The sequence below is a fragment of the Lacerta agilis genome, chromosome 12 (assembly GCF_009819535.1).
Source record: "Lacerta agilis isolate rLacAgi1 chromosome 12, rLacAgi1.pri, whole genome shotgun sequence".
Classification (NCBI taxonomy): domain Eukaryota; kingdom Metazoa; phylum Chordata; class Lepidosauria; order Squamata; family Lacertidae; genus Lacerta; species Lacerta agilis.
Window position 1 is genome coordinate 55,751,632 of NC_046323.1, and position 22,164 is coordinate 55,773,795.

The 22,164-nt window shown below is 45.8% G+C and overlaps 1 protein-coding gene and 1 long non-coding RNA gene across 2 annotated transcripts in view; both read right to left on the bottom strand.

Annotated features, from left to right (window-relative positions):
• Positions 1–4,047: 4,047 nt before the first annotated feature.
• LOC117055480 (zinc finger protein 420-like) overlaps positions 4,048–22,164 on the bottom strand; it is a gene marked incomplete at its 5' end in the record, with an annotated part of 36,353 nt that continues 18,236 nt past the window's right edge. The window contains 7 exons of the mRNA XM_033165015.1: positions 4,048–5,918; positions 6,345–6,438; positions 8,078–8,160; positions 9,404–9,485; positions 16,895–17,721; positions 19,748–19,829; positions 21,808–22,072. Of these exons, the coding sequence (XP_033020906.1) occupies positions 4,429–5,918; positions 6,345–6,438; positions 8,078–8,160; positions 9,404–9,485; positions 16,895–17,721; positions 19,748–19,829; positions 21,808–22,072 (2,923 nt within the window). The remainder of the gene's footprint in view (positions 5,919–6,344; positions 6,439–8,077; positions 8,161–9,403; positions 9,486–16,894; positions 17,722–19,747; positions 19,830–21,807; positions 22,073–22,164) is intronic.
• LOC117056203 lies at positions 6,434–9,424 on the bottom strand. The gene is made up of 3 exons (XR_004427703.1): positions 9,404–9,424; positions 8,078–8,160; positions 6,434–6,471 (listed from the first exon to the last, which is right to left on the bottom strand). It is a non-coding gene; the product is annotated as an uncharacterized LOC117056203 (long non-coding RNA).

Sequence of the window (22,164 nt, forward strand, 5' to 3'; positions counted from 1 at the left end):
GACCTAAATCCGGCCCTGTTCTTAATGCTAGTTGTACAATTCATGTCTCCCTGGAAGTAAGTGCACTAAGTGCAACAGGTCTTAAGTGTTTATGGGATTTCAACCTAAAGCACCTTGAAGAACAGCAGTGGGCTTTTTGAGAGTGGAAAGGCCTCCTCCTTTGTGGCAAGAGATTCTTCATCCCTGAAGAACACAGGACAAAGTCGTCCCTTGCCATGATGATGATGGGCATATTGATCAATGGTTGAGTTTACATCACAGTCCTAAGCATTTCTACCCAGAAACAAATCCCTCTTGAGTAATGGGACCAAGTGTAGAATAACTCTTTTGGATTACAGCCTTAAACTGCTCTAAATATACCCGGATGGGGTCTGAGCCAACCGTGCCAAAATAGAGGCCTGTCTTGGATGAGATCTGTCTCCGTTACTGGAGCAAGCAGGTTTGCCCCCTTTTATCATGGATCTCTCTGATTGTGCGGCATGTGTATTGTGTGGAACAGAGTTGGCTTCCCTCACCACTGTGGATGATGGGAGTTGTAGTCCAAAAACAGCTGGAGACCCAAGTTTGAGAAACGCTGCACTAGAGCAACGGGTCAATACAAAAACAGTAGAATATACAACTGAAATGTTACATTTGTTTTACTACTAATACTGTATTTGAGTTACTAATGAGGTCTTGTTTTATTTTGGCTTCTGTCATGAACAATTAGATCTGATTTTTTATAGTAGCATCACTGGGCAGCTGTTAAGATGGACGAATGGCAAAGTGCAGTCCTAATTGGTTCAGTCCATAAAAGCCTCAACTACCACAATCCTCACCACCAGAGCTCCAGTTTTGCTTAACCGGAGTGTGGTGGAGTCTCCTTCTTTGGAGGTCTTTAAGCGGAGGCTTGACAGCCATCTGTCAGGAATGCTTTGATGGCGTTCCCTGCTTGGCAGGGGGTTGGACTGGATGGCCCTTGGGGTCTCTTCCAACTCGATGATTCTATGATGTATTTTATATTTGCACGTTCCTTTTCTTCCAATAGTGAGTGCAAAAGACCAATGTCTGTTGCGATAAAGTCTCCTTCGAAGGTGTATATGTACCTGAGCTTCACAGCCTAACCTACCTCACAGGGTTATTGTCAGATTCAATGAGGAGCGGGAGAGCCATGTAGCACCACCTCGAGCTCCTTGGAGAAAAAAGTGGTACGTAAATGCAATAAATGAATTTCAATAGGGACAAATGTCAGGTTCTGCACTTAGGCAGGAAGAACCAGCTGCACCAGTATAAGACAGGGGAAACCTGCCTTGGCAATAGTACCTGTGAAAAGGATCTAGGGGTCTTAGCAGACCACAAGCTGAACATGAGTCCACAGTGTGATTTCTTGGATACTTGAAGCCCCTTAACGTTAAGAGTAACGTATCTTCATACTTCAAAATACAGTGGTGCCTTGCAAAATGAAATTAATTTGTTCTGCGAGTGTTGTCGTATAGCGGAAGTTTCGTCTTGTGAAGCACGGTCAGAGGAACCACGGTTTTACAGGGGGGGAACTGCAAAACATTTTCGTTTTGTGTCGTGGCCATAGGAAAATTCATCTTGCGAGTCACCCTTTCGTTAGCGAATGCCTTTCGTCTAGCGAGGCATTCGTCTTGCGAGGTACCACTGTAGTTTTAGCCCATTTATTTTTTGTTCAATATTCATTAATTCATACCCAGTTCCATATCTTCCAAACCCATTCCTGTAGGCCATGATGTATCACTCTAATTTAGAAATACCACTCCTTCCATTTCCGCTTCTTCCATTCCCGTTGGTGTGTCCAGAACAGTAATTCATGGGGTTTGTTCCATGAATTGGTGTTTCTCCGTGATCAGATTTGCTCTGGCAGTGCCCCCCACGCCTGCGCCCCCTTCCCACTTGAGCCAAGGGACACAGCTTTGACCCGAGTCTTTACTGGGTCTTTCAACAAACACTCCCTTTATTCTGCCTGTCATCACAGAGAACTTCACCCCTAACCAAGCAAAGAAGGTGTGCAGTGGAATGCCCCCCCTCTCTATATATAACAAGGGTTTCAAGGGAACTTTGTGTACACAAATGCATGCTTTCAAATGTTCCTGTTTCTTTTTTTTAATAGTTTCTTTATTTATTTTATTACATTTGTACACCACCCTTCACCCGCAGATCTCAGGGCGATACACAACATAAATACACAATATAAAAACACCAAGTGCATGATGATAAAAACAAGAACAGAAAACAAATCACTAACCCCCCACCTCTTCCCAACTGTAACAAAGGGTAAAGGTAAAGGGACCCCTGACCGTTAGGTCCAGTCGCGTACGACTCTGGGGTTGCGGCGCTCATCTCGCTTTACTGGCTGAGGGAGCCAGCGTCCAGCTTCCGGGTCATGTGGTCAGCATGACTAAGCCACTTCTGGCGAACCAGAGCAGCGCACGGAAACGCCGTTTACCTTCCCACCGGAGCGGTACCTATTTATCTACTTGCACTTTGACGTTTTTTCGAACTGCTACGTGGGCAGGAGCAGGGACCAAGCAATGGGAGCTCACTTCATCATGGGGATTCGAACCGCCAACCTTCTGATCGGCAAGCCCTAGACTCTGTGGTTTAACCCACAGCACCCCCTGCATCCCTAACAAGGGGTATTATAAGGCTGTTCCTTAACTGCTAATCTACCCAATGCAACACTGCTTCAAAACAACCACTACTTTCACCCTCCACCTCTCTACTGAAACGACCATAGACCATCTCAGGAGAGCTGCTCCCTGCCTAGCAGGCCTTTTCCCACCTGGCCTGGGAGGACTGATGGACTGACTCCAGCTGCAACGGCTGAGCCTGTTGAACAGTCTCTGGGGCTTAGGGGCTTTTTTTTGGGGGGGGGGTTGTTGCTGTCGAGTTCTTTGTATCTTTAATATTTTTATTCTTTTACTATTTATTGAATTTATATACCGCCCTATGCCCGGAGGTCTCAGGGAGGTTCACATAAAAAGATCACAGTATATAAAATAAAAATAGAAGCAATAATCCAATAATACTCCCCCCAAAAAGAGCTATATTTTAAAAGGGTATTGGATGTAAGGCCTGGTTAAAAAGGACTGCTTTTGCCTGGCGCCTAAAGGTGTATAATGAAGGCACCAGGCAAACTTCCCTGAGAGCATTCCATAGACGGGGAGCCACTGCAGAGAAGGCCCCGTTCTTGTGTTGCCACCCTCCGGACCTCTCGAGGAGGCACACGAAGAAGGGCCTCAGAAGATGATCTCAGGGTCCGGGTGGGTTCATATGGAAGGAGGCGGCCCTTGAGGTATTGCAGTCCAGAGCCGTTTAAGGCTTTATAGGTCAAAACCAGCACTTTGAATTGGGCCCGGAAACTAATCGGTAGCCAGTGCAGTTGGACCAGGATCGGTGTAATATGCTCAAAGCGTCTTGCTCCGGTGAGCAACCTGGCCGCTGAATTCTGCACCAGCTGAAGTTTCCGAACCAAATCTTTATTTTAGATCTTGTGATTTATGTGAAAACTGCTCAGTTTGTTGCTTTCAAACGCAGAGCTAAAACTCTCTCACTTTAGCATTCCTAACTCCCCCTCCCACTCCCTAGTTACATTTTCCTTAAAACCACTATTATACTTATTTACCACTATTACATTAATTACTTTGATACAGGTGTATACAACTTTAAATACAAAACACCAGAACATTGCACACAAACATTAAGGAGATGCACACACATGCACATTTTTCAAGAGTGTTACTAGAGAGCAAGTGATTTAGGTATAGTGATAAGGGTTTCAGGAACCCTGGGGGACTTGGGTTCAAATCTCAATTTGGCCATGAAGCTGAATAAATGGATTTCAAATAGGACAAATGTCTGGTTCTGCAGTTAGGCAAGAAGAACCGGTTGCACAAATATAAGGTGGGGTATCCTGGCTTGCCACAGACTGAACATGAGACAACAAAGTGATGCAGCAACAAATTATGCTATTCTAGACTGCATCAACAGAAGTCTAGTGTCCCGACCAAGGGAAGTAATAGTACCAATCTATTCTGCCTTCCTCAGACCACACCTGGAATCTTTTGTTCAGTTCTGGGCACCACAATTTAAGAAGGATATTGACAAGTTGGAATGTGTTCTGAGGAGGGCGACCAAGATGATCAAGGGTCTGGAAACCAAGCCTGACGAAGAACAGTAAAGGTATTTGGGTATGTACTGAAAAAGAGAAGATATGATAGGTGCCTTCAAATATCCAAAAAGCTATCACATACAAGACGGAGCAAAACTTGTTTTCTCCTGCTCTGGAGGGTAGGACACGAATCAACGGATTCAGGTTACAAGAAAGCAAATTCCAACTAAAAATGAGGGAAAATGTTCGGACGGTAAGAGATGAATTGGACCAGATAAACACTGGGTCCCTTCCAACTCTAAAATTCTATGATTCTACCCGATGTGAGTTCTTTGATGGGAAATGAGATGGGTTCTCTGACTGAACCTCTTTCCGCATTTCAAACACGGATAGGGTTTCTCCCCTGAATGAATTCTTTCATGGGAAGTGAGATGGGCACTCTGACTGAATCTTTTCCCACATTTCAAGCACTGATAGGGTTTCTCCCCTGTGTGAATTCTTTGGTGGGAAGTGAGACTTTCTTTCCGACCGAAGCCCTTTCCACATTCCAAACACGGATACGGTTTCACCTCACTGTGAATATATTTATGTCGACGGAAGTTTGTGATTGTATTAAAGCTCTTTCCACATTCCAGACACTGATATGGTACCTCCCCTGTGTGAATAATTTGATGGGAAATGAGGCTTAGTTTTTGGGTGAAGCTCTTTCCACATTCCAAGCACTGATAGGGTTTCTCCCTGCTGTGAATTCTTTGATGTGAAGAGAGACTATCCTCCTGACCGAACATCTCTGAACTCTCCAAATATTGATATGGCTTCTCCACTGTGTGGATTTGGTTGTGGTCCCCCTTAAGATTAGAACCCGCAATGAAGCCCTTCCCACATTCCAAGCACTGAAATGGTTTTTCCCCAATATGAAATATTTGGCGGGAAGAGAGTTTGGCACTCTGACTGAAGCTCTTCCCACAATCCAAGCACCGATACAGTTTCTTTCCTGTATGAATTCTTTGATGACCCTTGAGATGGGAACTCTGACTGAAGCTCTTTCCACATTCTGAGCAGAGATACGGTTTCTCCCCTGTATGAATTCTTTCATGGGATGTGAGATGGGCCCTCTTACTGAAGCTCTTTCCACATTCTGAGCAGAGATAAGGTTTCTCCCCAGTATGAACACTTTGATGGACTGTGAGACCAGGCCTGTGACTGAAGCACTTTCCACATTCCAAGCACTGATAGGGTTTCTCCCCTGTATGAATTCTTTGATGGACCGTGAGACTGGAACTCGCATTGAAGCTCTTTCCGCATTCCAAGCACTCATAGGGTTTCTCTCCTGTATGAATTCTTTGATGGGAAATGAGATTGGCTGTCCGACTGAACTTCTTTCCACATTCTAAGCACTGAAAGGGTTTCTCTCCGGTATGAAATCTTTGGTGGGAAGTTAGATTGGCACTCTGACTGAACCTTTTCCCACACTGCAAGCACTGATATGGTTTCTCTCCTGTATGAAATCTTTGGTGGGAAGTGAGGTGGGTGCTCCGAGTGAATCTTTTCCCACATTCCATGCACTGATATGGTTTCTCCCCAGTATGAATAATCTGATGGCCCTTGAGATGGGCACGCTGCCCGAAACTTTTTCCACATTCCAAGCACTGATATGGCTTATTCCCAACGGGAATGTTTTGAAGGGAAGTGGAATGGGAGCTCTGAAAGAAGTTCTCCCAGCAATCTGAATATATACATGGATTTTCCACTATTTGGATTTTGTCATGGTCTCCCTCGTTCTTAATTAGGAATTCATCACCACCTGCAACAAAGGGAGAAATTGATTAAATATCCTCAGGGGAAAAATGGAGCCCCAAATTATTGAACAATGCTCATGAAGGCTTGTGCTGGAGGAAGAACTGAAGGTCTTATCACTGCTGTTGACTGGCATTACACATTTATTGATTTTGCTTGGCCCAATCATAGAATTTGTGCCATTTCAAATGTCAGTAATCTCGTTGGTCATCCAAAAATGTGAGAAACATAAACCAAAACAAAAAATGTGACAGAATCTACTTCAAGTTCCCTAACAACTCTGAAGCCTACATTTAAAAGGGCAGGGCAGTTCAGGCCAGCCTATTCATAGTTTAAGAAGACAAATAATTCAAGGGCTGTGGGGATGTCAGAATCACATAAAGATATGTATTACATTTCAAAACAGATATTATGATCAAATGGGCAGCCTTACTGAGAGAGTCCATGATCGCACAATTCTCCTCCATGACTTCCTTATGCAGAGCTCTCTGGTCAGGATCCAGCAAGGCCCACTCCTCGTCTGTGAAATAAACAGCTACATCTTCAAAGCACACTGGACCCTAAAAGAAGAAAAATGTCTTGCTGTCAGACAGCATAAAGATTATCTCCCACACGTCGTTCTGCTGTTTTCTGCCTGTTAACTGCTATGTAGTTTTAATGGGGTTGTTTTGCTGTACATTTTAATTATGGGTGCTTATTTTAATGTCTTAAATAAGCATCATTGAAACTGTTCTCTGTAATTCTATAACAGCTTGGTACGGTACAGCCTCTAAGAGAGACAAGAAAAAGCTCCAACGAGCTGTAAGAATTGCAGAAAGGGTAATTGGTGTTAGCTTGCCTTCAATAGAGACAATTTATGCTACCCGAGTAAGGAAGAGAGCAGAGAGAATTGTAGCAGATCCTTTACATCCCGGTCATCATCTGCTTGATTTACTTCCATCTGGACGTCGCTACAGGACTTCATATACAAAATCGGCCAGGCACAAGAATAGTTTTTTCCCTTGTGCCATTAAATTGTTAAATTCGTAGTTGTATAGCTTAAGGGGAGGTAAAATATGGGTGGGGTTTCTTTACTTCTTTGTATTGTGAGAGGAACAGTGTCTGTATGTTTACATTGCAATGTAGCCGAAACAAATTCCAAGTATGTTGGAAAATGTACTTGGCCAATAATAAATTATTCCTATTCCTATTCCTATTAATGGAATTCTCCTATTGTATATTTTAATGATGGGTATTAAACTTGGGGCAAATGGGTAGAACTCCACATGGTGTTCCTCAAAGCATTGTGTCTGTGCAAGTTTGCCGAACGGAGGGGGTCTCCTCTTTGCTCTCCCTGTGCCCTTTTCTGGGTGGGGGGGGGAGAACCTTCTCAATGCCCTAAAGCCAAAGGGCTCATGTGGGCACAGGGGAAAGTGGGGGGGGGGTCCATTGTGTAACCGATGGGGCTGCTTAGGTGAATCCTGGCCACTGTTTTGTATGGTTTCTCAACTACTTAGAAGCCTATCTTAGCATTAAGTGATAAACTTACAAATAAAACTGAAGCTACTAATATATAATACCAGCAGCATTCAGAAGTCTTGTGAATGTGAGGTGATGGTTAGTTGTTCTCAGCACATAAACCTTCTGGAATGGCATTTTAAGCCTTTGTTAAGAGCTGGACCATAAAGAAGACTGAAGAATTGATGTTTTTCAATTATGGTGCTGGAGGAGACTCTTGAGAGTCCCATGGACTGCAGAAAGATCAAACCTCTCCATTCTGAAGGAAATCAGCCCTGAGTGCTCAAAGGAAGGACACATCCTGAAGCTGAGGCTCCAGTACTTTGGCCACCTCATGAGAAGAGAAGACTCCCTAGAAAAGACCCTGATGTTGGGAAAGATGGAGGGCACAAGGAGAAGGGGACGACAGAGAATGAGATGGTGGGACAGTGTTCTCGAAGCGACTGGCATGAGTCTGACCAAACTGTGGGAGGCAGTGGAAGACAGGAGTGCCTGGCATGCTCTGGTCCATGGGGTCACGAAGAGTCGGACACGACTGAACGACTGAACAACAACAAGGGCAGTTTTGACAGAAGTCAAGAGATGAGCAAAAGAGATTCGTTGAGGCCCAGAGAACCCCGGCTGCCCCATCTCTCAGCCTCTTTCCCCCCAAACAATCCTTCTCCCTACCTGATCTGGTTCCACAGCTGCTGCTTCCCCTCCACCAGCATAAGAAGATGGATGAGGAAGTCTTGCCAGCATCCTCGTGTCACCTGACAGAGGTAAGTAGGAAGCCATGAGTGAAGCAGGGCAGCTCTGACTACAGCTTGGCCACAGAAAAAGCCTCGCCTGCTTCATGCACTGGGCTGTTTGTAGCCATTTCCTATTTTAGCTGTGTAAAAATACATAATAATAATAATAATAATAATAATAATAATAATAATAATAATACCCTGCCCATCTGGCTGGGTTTCCCCAGTCGCTCTGGGTGGCTTAAAGTGTATTTAAAACATAATAAAGCATCAAACATTAAAAACCTCCCGATAACAGGCTGCCTTCAGATGTCTTCTAAAAGCTGTATACAGTGGTACCTCGGGTTATAGACGCTTCAGGTTACAGACTCCGCTAACCCAGAAATATTACCTCGGGTTAAGAACTTTGCTTCAGGGTAAGAACAGAAATCGTGCTCCGGCCGCGGAGCAGCAGTGGGAGGTCCCATTAGCTAAAGTGGTGCTTCAGGTTAAGAACAGTTTCAGGTCCAGAACGGACCTCCAGAAAGAAATAAGTTCTTAATCAGAGGTACCACTGTAGTTCGTTATCTCCTTGACATCTAAACGGAGGGTGTTCCACAGGGTGGGTGCCACCACTGAGAAGGCCCTCTGCCTGGTTCCCTGTTGCTACACTTCTTGCAGGGAGGGAACCACCAGAAGATCCTCGAAGGAAGACCTCAGTGTCTGGGCTAAGTGATGGGGGTGGAGAGGCAGTTTAGGGCTTTCAAGGTCAGCACCAACACTTTGAATTGTGCTCAGAAATGTACTGGGAGCCAATGTAGGTCTTTCAGGACCGGTGTTATGTGATCTCGGCAGCCGCTCCCAGTCACCAGTCTAGCTGCCGCATTCTGGGTTAGTTGTAGTTTCTGGGTCACCTTCAAAGGTAGCCCCACGTAGAGCGTGTTGCAGTAGTCCAAGTGGGAGATAAACAGAGCATGCACCACTCTGGCGAGACACTCTGTGGGCAGGGAGGGTCTCATCCTGCATACCAGATGGAGCTGGTGAACAGCTACCCTGGACACATAACTGACCTGTTCCTCCATGGACAGCTATGAGTCCAAAATGACTCCTAGGCAGCGCACCTGGTCCTTCAGGGGCACAGTTACCCCATTCAGGACCAGGGAGTCCTCCACACCCGCCCGCCCCCTGTCCCCCCCAAAATAGTGCTTCTGTCTTGTCAGGATTCAACCTCAATCTGTTATCCGCCATCCATCCTGCAACTGCCTCCGGACACATTCCTCCTTACCCAGTCGCCTCTCTCTGGTGTTCAGCAAAGACTTCTCTGCCTCATAGGAATCTTGGCTCCTTTCTGCAAACAGATCCTTTCCCTGAAAAAAAGGAAGGTTTAAAAACAGAGAATGGGGAGAAGAATTAGAAAAAAGGCAGATGTAAACCCTAACCCTAACCTTCCTTGAATGCTTTCCCCAAAAAAGGAGCCATTATTAGAAAATTAGGGGGTACTCTCCCTCCTGTTTGGAGCCCCTTTGGGAGCATCCAGAGGAAAGTCTATCTCACCTGCTGCTCTGCCTGCTTCCTCTCCTCTGCCTGACTCAGGAGGAATCCTTCGGCCAGGGCCACCGCCTGAGAACTGGTCTCCGCTCCACATTCCCTCACCCAGCTCTCCATCTCCAGGGGAAGGACAGCCAGGAACTGCTCCAAGATCACCAGGTCCAGCATCTTAGCTTTCGTGTGCTTTTCTGGCTTCAGCCACTGATGGTCAAGGTAGTGGAATCGACCACAAACATCTCGGAGTCCTTCAGCCTCCTGGTGGCAAAACTGCCTGAAGCACTGGCTCTGCACATCTGAGCAGAGGGTGTCCTCCTCACCCAGGATCTTCTGCACAGAGTTTTCCCATAATGCCCCACTGCTCTCAGTTTTGATAGCATAACCTCTTCCTGCTTCAGGGCCAGCTGAGTCTTGCTCATCCATCTGGCCTCTCAGGAAGCCTCCAAGAGATCGGAAGAATCCTTTGGGCTTCTGCCAAGTTCTGTCTGTTTGTCCTAAGTAGAGCTGCTAGCAAATTCTACAGAAAGAAATTCATTGTACCATAATAAAATTCATATACGGTCTGGAGAATAAATAGGTTCCCTGAAGAAGAACGGAGGAGTCTTGCTAGGAAACAAGCTGGACTCCACATCCCAGACTCTGAGCTTTCTCCTACAAAAAAAGGGGGAAGATGTAAGTTTCTGCCTCTTGCAAGGAAAGTTACTATGCAAAATGTGCAGGCAACAGAAGGGAATACTGCCGAATGAATCAGCCTACTCATGCCTTCCTTTCAGTGTTTTCAACGAATGAATGGCGTCAAACTGAGATTGGCAGGCGAGTCATTTGTATGGGGTGCAATTTTGACGCCAGGCTCAATTCAAGGTGCTCACATGAAGGATTCCCTCTCGTTCCCTACTGACCCTCTTGGGTGGGAGGGTTGGCATAGGGTCCCCTCTAGGTAGTTTCAACACCCTCAGAGTTTGGAGTGTGGAGTGGCCCAGGAGAGGGCACCCTGGGGGCGGTTCCCATGTTGGGAAATCCCCTCCCCAGAGGCCCCCCTGGCTCCTTCCCCTCTTTACCAAGGCCTCTGACACGTGAGACAATCCAGACCCATCCTATTCCTGTGACTGTCATTTGCTTTATCTCTTTTTAATATGGAATTTTACCACTGATGTAACTTGTCCTGGGTTATAAACGGAGCAGAGTGACAGGCAAACCTCCCAGGGACACACAACCCGCCACGCGCTCAGTGTCATGGACCAGGAAGCAGCATGGAAAGGTCATGGAAAAGAGGCGGAATGGGGCAGGGGACTAAAGGGGGGGCTGCTTGGAATAATAACAACAAGCTTTACAATAATAACATAAAGCCTCAAGTGGGGGGGGGGAGCTCAAGATACACACAGAATCCCAAGGAAGTGGGAGACCCTGTTGGAATTGCCAATGTTCTCCCTCCAAGATTTTGGCAGAACGAAGCGCACAAACATTACAGTGTCATGAGAGGGGGGGGATTATATAATTTTTATTGTTTTTCTATTTTACATTTTAGAATATTCATTTGAACAACCTTAAAATATCAGTGACCTCCCTTCTTCTCCTTCCATGGTTCAATCTGCATAACATAAATCCCCACATATCTTATATAAACTAAACCATTCATCATTACATCCATCAGAACTTATTTACACTGTTGAATTTATCTTAATGCTGCCAACGTTTTCAAGTGTACACAATTCCCCCCCCGCACTGTTTCATATATTCCAGTCTTCATAAAAACCACTCTGTTTCATATATTCCAGTCTTCTCTAAATGTGTATTCTTCTTGTTCTCTTATTCTATATATTAAGTCTGCAAGCTGGGCATATTCCGTCATCTTGAGTTGCCATTCCTCTTTGGTTGGGACCTCGCTCGTTTTCCATTTTGGGGCTAACGAAACACGGGGCGCAATAGAAGCATACATAAACAACCTTTTTTGACACCTGGGAATTTCCATCTGAATTATCCCCAACAAAAAGGGCTGGTTTTTTTTTGTTTTGTTTTGTTGGGAAAGTACTTTTAAACATTTTTTCAATTCATTATAAATTATTCCCCAGTACTCTTTTACTCAAGTCCACTGCATATGATGGAACGTACCCTCTGCCTCATTGCATCTCCATCACTTAGCTGATTCAGTCTTGTACATCTTAACACGTCTACTCAGAGTTAGATACCCTCTGTGAATCATTTTCAGGTAGTTTTCTTTCAAGGAATAACATGCTGTGAACTTCAAAGCACTCTTCCACAGTTTTCCCCAGAGGTTAAAATCTATATTACGGTATGTCCTATATCTATTGCCCAGTGTGTCATTGAGGCTTTAACAAGCTCGTCTTTTGTTTCCCAATCTAATAACAGATTGTACATTTTAGATAAGAGTTTTTCTTTGTTTTGTAAAAGTTCTTTTTCAAAGCGTGAGCTTTGGTCCAAAAAACCCCCACCAATTTTTCCTATCTGTTTTAAACATTTCATATAACTGATGCTATTGTAGCCAGTCAGTCAGTCACATGGCTCCTTACACTTTCCATTGATTAGGTTCCCCCTCTGTAAAATACAGCAATTCCCTGTAAGTTGCCCATTGTCTGTCCATATTATCTCTCTCTTTTTTAAAATTTTATTAAACAAATTTAGCAAAACAAATTATCGATTATCAATCAATGTAATCAGTTACATTTCCCCCTCTCCAATTTGTTTATACATATTATTTTCTGCATGTTATAAATCTGTACATATCATTACTTCATCTATCATGTGTTCTACTAATAAACTTGTGAATGTTTATTCAAAACCTGCCAAGGATTTGAAGTTCCCATTCTTCCTTAAAGTCCCGCCAAGGAAAACTAAGAATTTATTCATGTATTGCTACAACAGCGGCAAGAGTCTTGTTGGCACAACGATGGAAGGATGAGAAAATCCCGACGAAAGAAAAATGGCAAGAAAAACTGGTGAATTATGCGGAAATGGCAAAGTTAACATATAAACTACACGAGAAGGACATATGAGCTCTCTTTGTAGTAAAAGCCTCAATAGGAGACAGCCATAAAGGTGTTTTCCTTTCCAGCAGATTTTTATATTTCTCCCAAACTCTATACAGATTCTTCCTAAGGATATAGTTAATAAAACTTTTATAAATTGTTGCCTTCCCATACCAAAGACATGCAGGCCAGCCGAATTTTAAGTCATGACCTTCTAAATCCAGGATGTCTGCCTCCAGAAACACAACTCCCCCAACAGCATTTGGCTCAGGGTTGTTGATCTGCACCTTATGTTGTTTTATTGGTAACTTAATAAGAGGAAAAAAATGACTGCCTCACACTTGACCTGAGCACAACTAACTCCAAGGGCTCCTGACTAGGCGTTTGGCCAGGCAATGTTGACTGATACCTGTTAGCTCTGCTCTCTCCTCTTTCCCCTTTTTCTGGTTTTGATTAAACCAATTCATGAACCAAGAACTCAGACACTAATAATGACCCTGGTGTTGTAGACATTCCCATAAACTTATTGTGTGGTTTTTGTGATGCACAGATGACAAGAGGAGACTCGGTCTGTTTAATTTTCTCCTTTCTTCCTCCTGTGATCCTTGTTTATAAAACCCAATGAACCAGAATTCCAAGAAGGAAGGAAAAAGACAAAGCACACTCCCAGGTCCCCACCTGCGCTGTATCCGCAAAGCAGGATCAATCATTGGCTTCCTCCTACCTAAGAATCCTGCGATCTGTGGTTTCTTAAGGATGCTGAGAGCTCCTTGGAGCCACTCCCCAAGTGTGCTTTAACAATCTGTCCTTTGTGCCAGGGAATTCAGGAAACTCTAGCTGGTGGGGAGAGGGTCTCCCAGTAACTACAGCAATGGGGGGAGGCTGCCCCTTTCACCCCCATCTCAGGTTCCTCCCCATCCCAGCAGTACCTCTCCTGCTGCCTTGGATTCCTTGGATGGGGAGACCTCCAGGGCTTCTCAGCAGGGCTTTCTGCTCAGCCTCCAAAGATTCTCGGGGCACCTGAGAGGCTGCATGTCTGAACAGGTGTACACGTGTCAAAGTCTGGAGAAGACCCCTGTCGGATGAACGAGTGTTGGGGGAAAGCTTACCTTCTAACTGAAGAACAAAGGAGGGTTGGCTTGCACCTGGAGGAACTCAGCATCAGAGACTCCTGCAGGATCAGGCCAATGGGACTTCCTATTGAGTCCCCCCTCCTGTTCTTACAGGGCCCTCTTCCGGGAAGCACCCCAGCAGGATCAGAGCGCAAGAGCAACTTTCTCCCTGCCTGTGGTTTCCCAGCAACTGGACTTCAGGAGCATCTTTGCCTGACTGTGGTGTGGAGGCAGAGCAGGGCCCTCTTGGTTAGGAGTCTCCCACCGCCCTCTCCTCCTCCTCCCCCCTCACTTTGGTAGCAGAGAATCTCCGTCCTGGTGAAGATGCTGAAAAGCTCCCTCTGGGACCAAAGGGGAAAGCGCCCAGCACTGCCACCCACACCCCTCTCTTCCTCTTTGGAATGCCGTCCGGATTGGTGCCCATCCCATCCTCCAGTGGGAGGGAGTTCCCTAGGTTTAACTCTGCGCCACATGAAGCAGCTCTTTCTTTTGTCTGCCCTCGATTTCCCAACATTCCTTATTAATGGATGGCAAAATGTCAGGCTTTCATTGTTGTCGTTTTGCGTGTATGTTTTATGCCCGAATGTTTCCGTCCGGCTACAACCCCTGCTGACAAGTGTGGCTCATTCACAAATCTGAAATGGGTTTATCTGCATTCCATTCTTTTCTCCCCAAAATGGCAGCGTCTTGCCACCGTGGAAGAGCATAGTTGCAGACCTCCTGCACACTCGCTCTTTGCAGAGAGAGAGGGAGCGGGGAGGACCCTCTGCTTCCTGACTTGGGGGGCCCCCCATTGCCTCAGCTGAACAGCCCCCCCTCCCATGCATCGTTCCCCTGCAACCCTGGGACCCCCCGCTTCTCCCCCAGACTCACCGGATCCCAGAATGCGCCACGGAGGCACCGCAGACAAGACAAAAAACCACCAGCCTCCCTTTGCAGGGAGGGACTTTGCAAGGAGGTGCTTTTGCTCTGGAGGACCTCCCCCCCCCCGCCTTTATTTCCTCTCCTCTCTAGTAATCCAGCTCGGCTCCTTTTAACCCTTGGCAAGCCGAGGGCACCAAGCTCACCCTTCTTCCTCTCTCCGAAGCAGATCTGTGCATTGCGCACACCCGGAGGAGAGGCTTTATATTGGGGGGGGGGGGTTCCTCCTGTTTGGCCAGAAACAGGAGCAGCAGCTTGCATTGGGGGAAAGCTGCGCAAGGAGCAGGAATCGCCTTCCTAGAATCAGGGAGGTGGAGGGAAAGGAGCAGGGAAACCCACTCTGCAATTTGGAACACCAGTTTGCAAACTGTCACCATCGACCTGCTGAGCTTCCGCAAGGAGGGCACTTTCTTCATCATCATTTTTAATTTGTATAATTTTAATTTTCTATCTTACAGCACTCAAGGTGGTTTACAAGCTGAAGTGAAGAAACAAAAAATGTACATCTTATAACAATCTAGTGCAATACAAAAATGTGATAATAAAACAAAACTTTAAAATAAGCAGCCTACATCAAAAAAGTAACATTCAACTATCATTAGAAGAGTATAAAACAATATTAATATAAGCATATAAAAGTTAAACAGAAATCCACTCGTTACAATAATTTCTAAACTATAATCGATAAAACAACGGCAAGCCACAGTACATAAAATACAGTAATACAATACAACTTGGAAAGCAGAGACTAGAGGGTGGAGCAAGGCCTGACGAAGTCTCTCCCCACACCTCTGGGACATGGCTGGTGTCTCCTTGGAGCAACCTTCTCTCCAGGTGCTCAGAGCATGCTGGCCCACAACTGCACAGGTGTGTAAGGATACCTTGAGGAGGTGCGCATGCACAGCTTACGGCAGGGGTTTCCAAATCCCCCCCCCCCACAAGCCGCTTGAAAATTTCTGGCCACTTAATTATTTCATTCATTCAGTTTATTGTAGCTTTTGTGGTAGAATCAAAGAATTGTAGAGTGGGAAAGGACTCTGAAGATGGTCCCCAGATGGTTTTTGGCCTACGACTCCCATCGTCCCTGAGCACTGGTCCTGCTACCTAGGGATGATGGGAGTTGTAGGCCAAAAACATCTGGGGACCCAAGGTTGAGAAAGGTTGGTTTAGTCCAACCCCCTGCAATGCAGGAATATGCAGCTGTCCCAGAACCCACGACCTTGATGTTATCAGCCCCATGCCTAGCCAATGTTCTCTGCTAGATGCTCCATATTTAATTGTATTTTTATTGCTCCTTTTACATCTTACACATTGTCTTCTTTCATATTCCACAAAATTAAAAGTATTGCATTGCATTGCATTGCATTGTTTTATGCCCTGTGGCTTGCCATTGTTTTATTGATTATAGTTTCAAAATTATTTATTGTAATTGTGAAGTGTGGGTTTAATTTTTATATGCTGATATTAATAATCTATACTATTCTAATGATTGTTGATTGTTACTTTATTTGATGTAGATTGCTTATTTTAAAGCTATGTTTTATTATCACGTTTTTGTATTGCATTAGATTGTTACATATAAGGTGTGCATACTTTGTTTCTTCAGCTTGTAAACCACCTTGAGGATTGTAAAACAGAAAGGCAGTATACAAATTAAAAGTGACGAGGATGAGGATGATGATGATGATTCTGGCCCAACTGAACTGGCTGCTAATTACCTTCCACACCCAATTCAATGTGCTGGTTTTGACCCATTAAGCCTTTATTATTATTATTATTATTATTATTACTTCTAACAATTTATGAAACCACAGTAATACTAACATTACAAACCTCCTTATCTAAAAGTCAGATAGTTTTTTATTTTCTTAACATCTAACAAGAGGGGGTTCCACAAGGCGGGTGACACCCTCAAAAAGGGCCCCCTGCCTGGTTCCCTGTAACCTCACATCCCACCATCAGGGAACTGGCAGAAGGCCTTCGGAAGTGGAACTCCGTGTACGGGTTGAACATATTAATCAAAGTCTCTGAAAATTATATTCATATACAGTCATTGTTTGGTTTCTCCTGACTGTGACGTCTTTGACGGCCTATGAGACTGGTCTTCTGACCGAAGCCCTTTCCACATTCCAAGCATTGATATGGTTTCTCCCCTATATGAATTATTTTATGGGTCATGAGATTGATGTTCTGACTGAAGCTCTTTCCACATTACGAGAAATGATATTGTTCCTCTCTTCTGTGAGTTCTGTGATGGGAAGTGAGGTGGGTGCTCTGGCTGAAGCTCTTTCCACATTCCAAGCATTGATAAGGTTTCTCTCTGCTGTGAGTTCTTTGATGGGAACTGAGATGGGAATTCCGAGTGAAGCTCTTTCCACATTCCAAGCACTGATAGGGCTTCTCCCCTGTATGAATTCTTTGATGTGTTGTGAGATTGGCACTCTGGCGGAAGCTCTTTCCACATTCCAAGCACTGATATGGTTTCTCCCCTGTATGAATTCTTTGATGTGACTTAAAAATTGATTTCTGGCTGAATCTCTTTCCACATTCCAAACACTGATATGGTTTGTGTCCACTGTGAGTTCTTTGATGGGAACTGAGATGATCCTTCCGACTGAAGCTCTTCCCACATTCCAAACACTGATATGGTTTCTCCCCTGTATGAATTCTTTGATGTGTTGTGAGATGGGCCCTTTTACGAAACCTCTTTCTGCATTCCAAGCACTGATATGGTTTCTCCCCTGTATGAATTCTTTGATGTGTTGTGAGATGGGCCCTTTTACGAAACCTCTTTCTGCATTCCAAGCACTGATATGGTTTCTCCCCTGTATGAATTCTTTGATGGAAAGTGAGACTTTTTTTCTGGGTGAAGCTCTTCCCACATTCCAAGCATTCATAGGATTTCTTCCCAAAGCAATTTCTTGGGAGGGAAGTGGAATGGGAGCTTTGACTGAAGTTCTCTCTACACTCAAAATATTTACATTGCTCCTCCATTGTGTAGACATATTCTCCCTGGTTCATAATTTCTGATTCATCATCATCTGCAACAAAGAAAGAAACCGATCACAGCCTCAGGGAGAAATGCAGCCCTCGATTATGGATCTTTGCTAATTAATGCTTGGGAAAGAGCAAGAACTGAAGGGAATTTAAAGGAAGGTATTACAACAGGCTTCACTGCTGTTGTCAGGCATTAATGAACATATTTGTGGGAACCTGAGTGTCAGGAATGGGACAGCAATAAATCACATGGGGTAAGTGAAGTTAACTCTTTATGAGAGGAAACATGCTGCTCAGAAGTGTCAGGCCTAGTGAGCAAAGCAATACTTCCCTCTGGGTCTGGCCCCTATGAGCCAGTTGTGGGGACTGAAGGTCCCGGGCCTTCCCACAGCTGACAAAGATTCTCCCAGATTCTCCCCAAGGGATCTTAAATTCCAAAAGAGATATCATGATGCAACAGGGAGCCTTACGGAGAGAGTCCATGATCCCACGATTCTCCCCCATGACTTCCTTATGCAGGGCTCTCTGGTCAGGATCCAGCAACGCCCACTCCTCATCTGTAAAATGAACAGCTACATCTTCAAAGCACACCGGACCCTAAAAGAAGAAGAGAAAAGCCTTGCTCTCAGACAGAGAAAGATTATCTTTTACACATTGTTCTGTTGCTTTGTGTCTGTTGGTTGCCGTGTTGTTTTAATGGGATTGTTTGGCTGTACATTTGAATCATGGATGCACATTTTAAGGTCTTAACAGAATTGTTTTATTGTGCATTTTAATAATGGGTATTCATCTGTGTAAATGGGTGGAACTTCCTCTGGTGTTCTTCAGATCACTCTCTCTGTTCAACATTCCCCCCCTTTACTCTCCCCCTCTACTGTTCTGGGGAGGGGAAACCTTCGCCATGCCCTAAAGCGAACTTCAGGGGTGCAGGGGGTCACAGGAAGGGGAAGGAGAGGGAAAGCCCTATAGTGCAACTGATGTGACTCATGAGGTGAATTCTGGCCAATGTTTTTTACGGTTTCTCAACTACTTAGAAGCCTATCTTAGCATTAAGTGATAAATCTGTAACTAAAACTGCAACAACTGATAAAAAATACTAGCAACATTCAGAAGTCCAGTGAAAGTGAGGTGATGGTTAGTCATTCTCAGCACATAAACCTTCTGGAATGGTCTTTGTAAAGGACAATTTTGACAGAAGTCAAGAACAGGAGCCTCTTTGCCTGCAATGATCCTTCTCACCACCTGATCTGGTTCCAGAGCTGCTGCTTCTCCTCTGCCTCCATGCAAAGATGGGTGAGGAGGTCTTCCTGGCATCATTCTGTCACCTGTGAGAGACAAAGGGAAGTGGCTGGCCATTAGCGTATGCTTTTCTGCGAGGGGAAGCAGTTCACCTCTAACTACAGATGGTGCACTCTATGCGCGGCTACCACTGAAGGTGACTCAGAAAATAATCCAGAATGAGGCTACCAGACTTGTGACTGGGAGCAGCTGCTGGGACCATATCATGCTGGTCCTAAAAGACCTACACTGGCTCCTAGTATGTTTCCGAGCACAATTCAGCATGTTGGTATTGACCTTTGAAGCCCTAAACTGCCTCAGTCCTGTAGATCTGAAGGAGTGTCTCAACCCCCATCGTTCTGCCCGGACACTGAGGTCCAGCTCTGAGGGTCTTCTGGCGGTTCCCACACTGCGAGGAGTAAAGCTACACAGAACCAGGCAGAGGACCTTCTCGGCAGTGGCACCCTCCCTGTGGAACACACTTGAATCAGATGTCAAGGAGATGAGAAAATATGTATATATTTTTAGGATTCATTTGAAGTCAGCCCTGAATTGGAAAGCTTTTTAAGGTTTAACTTATTATTATGTTTTTACATATTAGAATTAGAATGACTAGTGTACCTTAGAAAATGTCTCACCTATTCGGTCCACTTTGACATTTGTAGTTTAGCTATGTAAAAATAGACTTCCCCTACTTTGGTTGGCACCAAGTGTCTTCCCCCCAAAGACCACGGATTAGTTCCTAAATCCACAGAATGTGACCAAATGCAGAAAAAGCTCCTTCTTCCTTACCCAGTGGCCTCTCTCTCCTGACCAACCGAGTCTTCTCTGCCTCAGAGGAATCCATGTCCATTTCTGCAAAGATAATCTTTCCCTGAAAGAGCAACAAGGATTCAAAACAGGAAGAAGAGAAATATTAGAAAAGGAATGACAAATGGAAAACAAATTTGGGGGTGCTTTCCAAAAGCTTAGTAGAGGATTTCAGGATACTGTCCCTCCTGTTCAGAGCCCCTTGGGAGCATCCAGAGGAAAGTCTCTCTCACCTGCTGCTCTGCCTGCTTCCTCTCCTCTGCCAGACTCAGGAGGAAACCTTCAGCCAGGGCCACCGCCTGAGAACTGGTCTCCGCTCCACATTCCCTCACCCAACTCTCTATATTTGGTGGAAGCACAGCCAGGAACTGCTGCAAGATCACCAGGTCCAGCATCTCAGCTTTCGTGTGCCTTTCTGGCTTCAGCCACTGATGGCAAAGGTGGTGGAGTCGGCTGCAAACCTCACGGGGTCCTTCAGCATCCTTGTAGCAGAACTCTCTGAACTGCTGGCTCTGCAAATCTGAGTGGAGGGTGTCCTCCTCACCCAGGATGTTCCACACAGAGCTTTCCCAGAATCCCCCACTGCTCCCAGTTTGGATGCCATGGCCTCTTCCTGCTTCAGGGCCAGCTGAGTCTTCCTCATCCATCTGTGTTCTCAGGAAGCCTCTAAGAAATTGCAAGGAATCCCTTGGTCTTCTGCTAAGTTCTGTGTGTCCTTATGAGAGGTGTTACCAAATCCTACAAAGGAAATACATCATTCTGTTATTGTTATCCTTTTATTAAAATACTATAATTCAAAGTTCAAGTTCTTTTAAGGAGTCTGGCCTCTTTTTTAGGGCTGGGCGATGTTTGGTTTTCAACATCGCAATATATCACCAGCTAAACACCCCAATATTCCAGTTCTAAAACACCTGCATTGGTTGTCCATTCAATTGTAGAGGTGCTCACATGAGGTTTGCTTAGACCCCCACATATCTGAAGAACCACCTCCTTCCCTACAGACCCTCTTGGGTGGGAAGGGTGGCCGAGGGGGTCCTCCTAGCTTTTCCACACTCTTGTGTTTTGGGGGGCAAGGTGGCCCCAGAAAGGGCATCCTGGTGAGAGTTCCTTGGCTGGTGAATACCCTCCCCACAGAGGCATCCCTGGCTTTGTCCCCTCTTTACCAAGCCCTCTGACCCCAGAGACACGTATTTCCAGGACCCAAAACATTTCCTGTGTGATTCTGGGAGTTGCAAGGAGCCAGAAGTCTGGGAAGGGGAGCTGGTCAAGAATGTCCGGGTGTTTCCACCTGGCCGCAATCTCTGCAAACGTTTTCCTAAACCTGAAACGGGGTTCTTGGCATGCCTTTCCTTCCTGACGCCAAGCGGCAAGCAGCGTGGCATCCAAAGGAAGACCACCGTTGCAAGCAGGTGCCCCCCCCCCATGCACCCTCCCGCTGCAGCCCTGGGACCCCCTTTCTCCCAAAGGGGGAAGAGAGAGGAGGCTCACCGTATCCCAGGAGGCGCCCCCGCTGGCACGGGACGGGAGGCAGGCGAAACCTCCACCCGCTTCCAACGCTTGCAGGAAATGAGTGGGAGGGAGGGGTTTTTGTTGGGGGGGGGGAGGGCTTGGTCCCACCCCTTTCTTCCTTTCCTCTACTCTCCAGGAACCCAGCTCTGTTCCTTGCAACCCTTGCAAAGCCCAGCGCACCGAGCTCAGCCACACACACCCCGCTCAAAATGATGAATTAGGAGCCCCGCCCTTTGCACACGCTCAGAGAGGTTTTCTTTTGTGGGAGGGGGACAAAGTCGGCAGAAGACAGAAGGGCTCCCTCCGGTCTTATGGAGGCTTCCAAGGGAAAACACCTTCAGCTCAGATATGAAGAGCCTTGCTATCAGGAGGCGAAAGGACCTTGAGAAGTTTGCAACCGGCTCCTGCAGCCAATCGGAATTTGTTCCTTAATTTTTGAAAGGTTCCGTGAGTCGAACACCCTTCCGGAATGAATTAATTTCGAGAACCAAGATTCCACTTTATTGGGAAAGGGGGTAGAGCTGGCTGCAAGCCTCTGAGGGTCCTTTGGCCTCCTGGTGGCAGAACTGCCGGAGCTGCTGGCTCTGCGCATCTGAGCTGAAGGTGTCCTCCTCCTCCTCACCCAGGAGCTTCTGCACAGGGTTTTCCCTGATTCCCCCACTGCTCCCGGGGTTGATGGCATGGACTCTTCCTGCTTCTGGGTCAGCTGAGTCTTGCTCATCCATCCTGGCTCTCAGGAAGCCTCCAAGAGATCGGAAGGAATCCCTTTTGTCTTCACCCAACCTCTGTCTGCACCTTCTGCAAAGCAAAGACACTGTTCTGTTATAAAACCAGCACACTCTCCGGAGAAGATGAGGGGTTCTCTGAGCAAGCAGGGGCGCATCTGGCTA